At 36.7% G+C, this 6882-nt stretch overlaps 1 protein-coding gene across 1 annotated transcript; it reads right to left on the bottom strand.

Moving 5' to 3' along the window:
* Window positions 1–16: 16 nt before the first annotated feature.
* On the bottom strand, window positions 17–6815 carry LOC112467694 (the record flags this gene model as incomplete). Its single annotated transcript, XM_025036418.1, has 2 exons — window positions 6535–6815; window positions 17–422 (listed from the first exon to the last, which is right to left on the bottom strand). Coding segments are annotated over exons 1-2 (456 nt in total), but the record flags the coding sequence as incomplete, so codon positions are not given.
* Window positions 6816–6882: the final 67 nt, after the last annotated feature.

The following is a 6882-nucleotide window of genomic DNA, read 5'->3' as shown; positions in this document are numbered from 1 at the left end:
TAGTTTTATTTTCTACATGCATTATTGCATTACGCATGGCATATTCGTCTTCGATGGTTAAAGTTCCGAATAATATCTTGCTAAGTTGTCCAACAAATTCCAAGGGAGCTCGTTTTGTGCGGGATTCTCCTATGAGTGCGCGTATATGATCTTGATACTGCTTTATCTTATTCAATTTGGCAATTAATGAAGTCAATCGTGGTCGTATTTCACAATGTGAATTGTGATCACCACATTGTTGTAATATCGAGTCCATTTGCTGTTCGAGTTTGGCTGTTGCACCTTTAATATCGCGCAAGTCGATGTAGATTATCATCTTCCAAGAATTTTCGGACGTACGCATTTCTCCAACGGCCTCGAAAAATATTCCAGGATTATCTTTTAAACCAGTAATTGTGTATTCTTTTTCCTTCATCCCTGATCTGCAATCCGAGCAGGTTTAGTTCGGTCTACATGTACGATTTTAATTTTATTTGGTGGAATTAATATTTTAATATTATTATTTTCTAGGATTTCCACAATTTCATACGGCCCTGTATATTCATCATCGAACTTGTTTTTCTTTTTAGGTTTTAATAAATATATAAAGTTTCCTATTTTATACGCTTGTGTTTTTAATTTCTTATCATAATAGTGTTTATAACGTGTTTTGGCTAACCCTAAATTTGATACAGCTAGTTTCCTTAGATCAGTTAATTTATCAATAAGTTCGCTCACGTAATCGTCATACGTTTCTACCGGACTTTCTGTCTTTATTTCAGATGGCAATCGTGCGGCTTTGCCGAATACTAATTCATACGGTGTAAATTTTGTTCCCTCATGTACGCTAGTGTTATATGAAAACATAGCATGCTCGAGCCAATTATCCCAATCATGTTCATCAGTTATGTAATGCTTTAAATATTCGGTCAATACATGGTGGCTTCTTTCTAACGAGCCATTGGATTGAGGATGGAAAGCAGTTGTGCAATATTGTTTTATTTTAAAATATTTTGCAAATTTCTTCATCATTGAACTAGTAAAATTTGAACCTTGATCCGTCAAAATTGCTTTGGGACTTCCAAATTGACAAATAAATCTACGCGTGAATGCTTTTGCTATTTCCTCTGAGTTCGCTTGCACAAGAGGTACGGCAACTGAATATTTTGTTAATTGATCCTGAATCGTTAAAATATATTCATTACCATTATCAGTAATAGGCAAAGGCCCTAATATATCCATAGCAACTTTATCAAATGCGTCTACAGGAGTGTCGGTTATAATCATCGGTTGTTTAGTCTTTACGCGTACTAATTTTTTCTTTTGGCAACTACTACAGGTTTGAATAAATTTTTCAACTTGACTTTTCATATTTTCCCAAAAATATTTATGACGTATCCGCGCCACTGTTTTTGCGATTCCTTTATGTCCTCCGACACTGGATTCGTGGGACTCACGTATGATACGCGGTCTATCCTTGAGCTCGGGTATGCACACTTGGCCCTTACATACAGTAATTTGAATGTCTGTATTTAAAAATGTAAGTCTTATAATGCATCGTATTCTGAACCATGGTATTTTTATATCGCTATTGTTTTCGGATATGCTCGCATGTGAAATATTTAAACGCATCATTTCGTTTTTTAATTCTCTAAATCCCTGCGCTACATGTTTTTCTTGAATTTGATCATTTAATTCTTCTTTAATTATTATTCCAAAAATTTTCTTGTTGTTCTTTTCTGATATTAACACATGTCCTATTATTCCTTTAAAATTCTTCGGCTTCTGGCATATTTTTCTATCAATTAATTCTTTCCCTATTTCATCTATCGGATCTCCCTTTGTATTTATAAAGTATATTATATTATCATTTCTCATCCATATGTGATCTCGAGAGTCTATAATGTTAACAGAAGTAACTTCCATTTCTCTTATTCTTGGTCTCTGTAATTCTCTCGGTGGTGTTCGTTCCTTTAAGTTAGATTTTTTATTTGTTTTCTTACTTAATTTTTTGTTTGGGAATTTTTTATTTACTGGTCTTTTATTAGAAGTTGTGGCTTTTGTTTTCGCAGAATTTTTATTACTTATTTGTAAAGGTTTAGGAACTGCTTTATACGAAGGAGGTGAAAATATTCTATTTGTATTACTTTCGTCTGTCGAATCATCGCTCGGCGTTTTTTGTTCACGGTATCCTAATGGTTTTTTATTTATTTCATAATCCATTTCATTATCAGTGTCTACTTCCATTGTTTTTAATTCTTGTTTATTTAATGGTATATTTTCTTCTATTATTTCAATAGTGTCAATGTCATCTGGCAATTTTTGTAATTTTTTTATCAATTTTTACTTTTGATTTTGGTATTATTTGTATATGCGAAGGTGGTGCATGAACATCAGCCTGTACTTCAATATTAGTGCGGTTTTGATGGCTGTCGCTAGATTGTGATGTTATTTCTATAGCCTCATCTTCAGATTCCTCTTGTTGTTTATGCATTTCTTTTTTATTATAAAATTTTTTATCATCGATTCGTTTTTTCGGGACACCCGTTGTGTGGCTTCCGCTCGGTCTCTTGCGTGAAGCGCGTGCGTCGTCGGGAGCGGTTGCTTCCTGCAGCGGCTCATAGGCGGCGTCGTCATCGCTAAGACGCTCTTGCGGGCCGCGCCCTTCAGCTTCATCCACATGCAACATTGCGTCTTTAGTGTCATCATGGGATTCGTCAAGTTTCTTCGGACTGGAATCTTTACGGTGTTTCTTTGTTCTCTTATGCTTTCGCTTTCTGCGTCTTATGTGGGTAGAAGAGCTACTCTCATGTTTCCTTTTTTCACCTTTTTGACATATTTCTGGATCGTCGGTATCATAGTCGGTTTCATAATAATATGAAACTGTTCCACTGTCACTGCTACTGTCTAAAGCTTTTAAAAATTTACTTCTAGGTGATATTTCTTCTTCACTATCTGAATCTGAATCTATATAAGGAGATGGTTCATCAGGTCTGTTCTTTTTATGCGGTGCTGGATTTCCTGATCCTTCACTTTCCATTGCTCTTTTAAAACTTGGGTGAAATGTTTTTTGTTTTTTATGTTCTTGCCCTACTGAGGCTTCACTTGAAGATGATAATGCTCGTTTTGCATTCAAAGGATATACATGTTTAATTTCTTCGATAGGATTCCTGGACAAAGCGTCAGCATTTTTATTTATCTTTCCTGGTTTGTATTTTATTTGATAATCGTATTCTGCTAATTTTAGTCTCCACCTCATTAATCGTGACGTAGGATCAGATACTGAATTTAACCATTCTAATGGTTTATGATCCATTACTAATGTAAATTTACGTCCATAAACATAAGGTCGAAAATGTTTCACAGCATAAATTAAAGCTAATAATTCTCTTTCTGTAGGCGAATATCTTGTTTCTGCGTCATTTAAAACTCTTGATGCGTAAGCTATGGGTAGATCGCTTCCTATTTTGCCTTGACTTAATATTGCACCAATGGCGTATCCTGATGCGTCAGTAGTTATAATAAACGGTTCATTAAAATTAGGATATTGCAAAATTGGTTCTGAGCACAAGGCGTGTCTCAATTTATCAAATGCTTCTTGTTGTTCTTGTTTCCATTCAAATGCAATAGATTGTTTCGTTAAATCTGACAGAGGTTTAGCGATTTTAGAAAAGTTTTTTATGAATCTTCGGTAATATCCTGCAAGACCGAGAAATTGCTTAATATTCTTTCGTGTTTTTGGCGTTGGAAATTCTTTTACAGCGTTTATCTTCTTGGGATCGGGTCGTACACCATTTTCAGTTATTACATGTCCAAGATAAGCAACTTCTTTCTTTAAAAATTCACATTTATCAGGTTGTAAGGATAAATTTGCTTCTTCTAGTCGTTTCATTAATCGTTGGAATTTAATCTCATGTTCCTGAAGTGATTTAGCGTATATTACGATATCATCGAGATATACAAATAATTCAATTCCTTGTAAGCCTGTTAATACCTGATCCATTAATCTCTGAAAAGTAGCAGGAGCGTTCTTTAGTCCAAACGGCATACGGTTATATTCAAAATGTCCGTACGGTGTTGAAAACGCAGTCTTATGCTTGTCAGTCTTGTCCATTAATATCTGGTGAAATCCAGAAGCTAGATCAAATACTGAAAAATATTTCGCACTACCAAGTTGATCGAGTATATCGACAATATTTGGTAGTGGATATGCATCACCGATCGTTTTCTCATTAAGCGCTCGAAAATCTATTACGAGACGCCATTTTTTATTGCCTTTAGAATCATCCTTTTTTGGTACAATCCATAAAGGAGAATTATAAGGCGAGCTCGATGGCTCTATCACACCTTTTTCCAACATTTCGTCAACCTGTCGTTGTATTTCTTCTTTATGTACTTGAGGATATCGATATTGCTTGACATTGATTGGTCTATCGTCAGTGGTGAATATTCGGTGCTTTGATACGCTAGTTGCGCCTAGCGATTCTCCTGGCAAATGAAATCGTTCCGCATATTTTCTTACTAGCCTAGTGACACTAGTTTTTTCTTCCGCATTTAAATGATCGAGACGTAGTAGCTGTATTATTTGATTAACTCGTGTTTTATTGTCCTTTGAGTCTTCTTCTGCGTCATTTGCGTCCATTTCTTCGTTATTTAGCTCTTTGAATGGATATATTTTTACAGTCGGTATTGCTAATTCTACGTCTTCGTCCGATGAGTTAATAACATATAGATGTGCTATCCCATCACGATTTCAGACTACGGCGTTACCTAAGTACACCTGCAATCCGGCATCTAATTTTGGAATATATCCGTATTTTATTTCAGGATTTGCTACACGAACAAATATTTGTTTTCGCGTTCTAGCGGGAATAGTGACGATTTCGTCGTTATGGAAATAGTACGATACTCCGTTCACAACCAGACAAGCCCTCGGGTAGTCTATAGTTGCCTTTTGATTTTTGAAGAATTCCGTGCCTAGTATTCCATCTGACTTAATTGGAAAATTATTAGGAACTACATGAAACCATGCATCAGCATCGAGAATGCGTAATTTAGCTACGCCTATCGTGCGTGTTCGTCCTTTAGTTATTCCACTAAGCTCGAATACTATTTTCTTATCAATGGGCACATTCTCATGGAGCGAATTCTCTTTTATCAAATTTATGTCGGATCCCGTATCTATCATAAAGCTAGCGCGTTCGTCGAGAAGATTTTTACTTGGCAGGACGACAGAAGGTGGCTTCCCGATTTTATTACAGATTTTTACACTTGCGTTTCCTCTTGAGGTTCCTCCGGGTTGACCAGGCGCACTCGCGGGCGTTCGTTCAGCGCTGCGCCTACTCGCTGAGCCCGATCTCGGTTTCCCGAATTCTCTTGGGCTCTGTCGCGTCGTACGTTTTCAGAAATTCTATTTTCTCTATTGAAATATTGATTTCCTTGATTTCGCAGATTATTATTATATTGTCTCTTTCGACATTGTTCGAGACTGTGGCCAGGAATCTTGCAGTATCGGCAAATTAAACCAGCGTTTCGCGGATTAGCTAAATTTAGACGATTAAAACGATTATTATTATTAAAATTCATATTTCGCGTGGCATTATTTATCAAAGGATTTCGAACATTATTTAATAAAGGATTTCGGTTCAAAATTCGCGGTTGTAAGGCTTTACATTCTGCTCGTACATGTCCAGAATTTTTACAATACGAACATACTTTTGGTTGCCATTGCACATGAGATATTTGTGCAAGAGGATTAATAGTGCTGCATGAATAAGTATCATGACCATATCCAAGACAATTATTGCATCGAATTGATTGTATGAGTCCTTCCGTTATTCTTATACGTTGCGCGTGTTCCTGATACTCTGTTTCAGCTTTTATTGCGGATTCTATCGCGGTATTCAAAGTAATTGCGTCTCGTGGATACATTCTTGTATAAATGTCTGTTTTTAAACCAGTTAGAAAATTTCTTACAGCATTGCTTTCAGCAGAATTTAAAAATTGTATCGCCTGATTCGGATTTCAGTTTGATAACAAGATTTTAATTGTTGCAGGATCATTGATACTCGGCTACCGTAATCGACTACTGATTCGTCGGGATGTTGAGTTACTTTAGCAAGTTCCCCGTGCAATTGTGATGAAGAATAAACTGGTGCAAATCTAGTTCTTAAGACTGCTAACAAAGATTCTATATCATTATATTCTCCACTTAATGCCACCCTCAATGCAGGTCCGACTAACTTATTTTTTATCATTTGAACAAGTCCATATTCCGCGGTAGGAGAAATCATATTTTTAGCGTGCATGCAACTATTAGCAAATTGTAGGACGGGCATATTTTTTCCATCAAACGGGAGAATTGTCTCGGCTGCATCTCGCAAACTTATATACGGCGCATTAGCTCTACGATTCGCGTCGGTTGCGTTAATATTCATGTCGCCTATCTGTCTAGTTAAATCATTTATTCCGTCTGTAGCCATTTTTATTTATTATAATTACTTATTCGTTAAAAGGAAATGTAAAAGTTCGTAATATTGGCAAGTTCGCACTTACATGTATCGTATGATAATGAAAAGAAGAATGATAGTTATGCGCGACTCCATGAAGCCTTGTCCACACGCTCGCAGCCTTATCCCTGCAGCTTCTCTCCGGAAAAGATCCTCTTCTCGTTAAAGTAGAGACAGGATGCGTAGAATGAATACAGCAATCGGCTTCTTTTTCCGCTACTGGCTCACTCAGCTTCCAGAGAATTGAAGTGTTGTCCCAAGGGATGCTTTCCAGATGTCCAATCCTTTCAGCCTTCCAGTCGGGATCGCCTTTTTGACAATCCCACCGCTGCCACCAAAAATTTCAACTTGTGACGTCCTGGGTGATGCGAGGTGGCTTCGATCCGACAGAACG

This window comes from Temnothorax curvispinosus, unplaced genomic scaffold (genome assembly GCF_003070985.1).
Source record: "Temnothorax curvispinosus isolate PA1 unplaced genomic scaffold, ASM307098v1 QBEX01001665.1, whole genome shotgun sequence".
Classification (NCBI taxonomy): Eukaryota; Metazoa; Arthropoda; class Insecta; order Hymenoptera; family Formicidae; genus Temnothorax; species Temnothorax curvispinosus.
The sequence above is the reverse complement of the archived record's forward strand: the minus strand, read 5'-3'. Positions and strand labels throughout refer to the sequence as shown.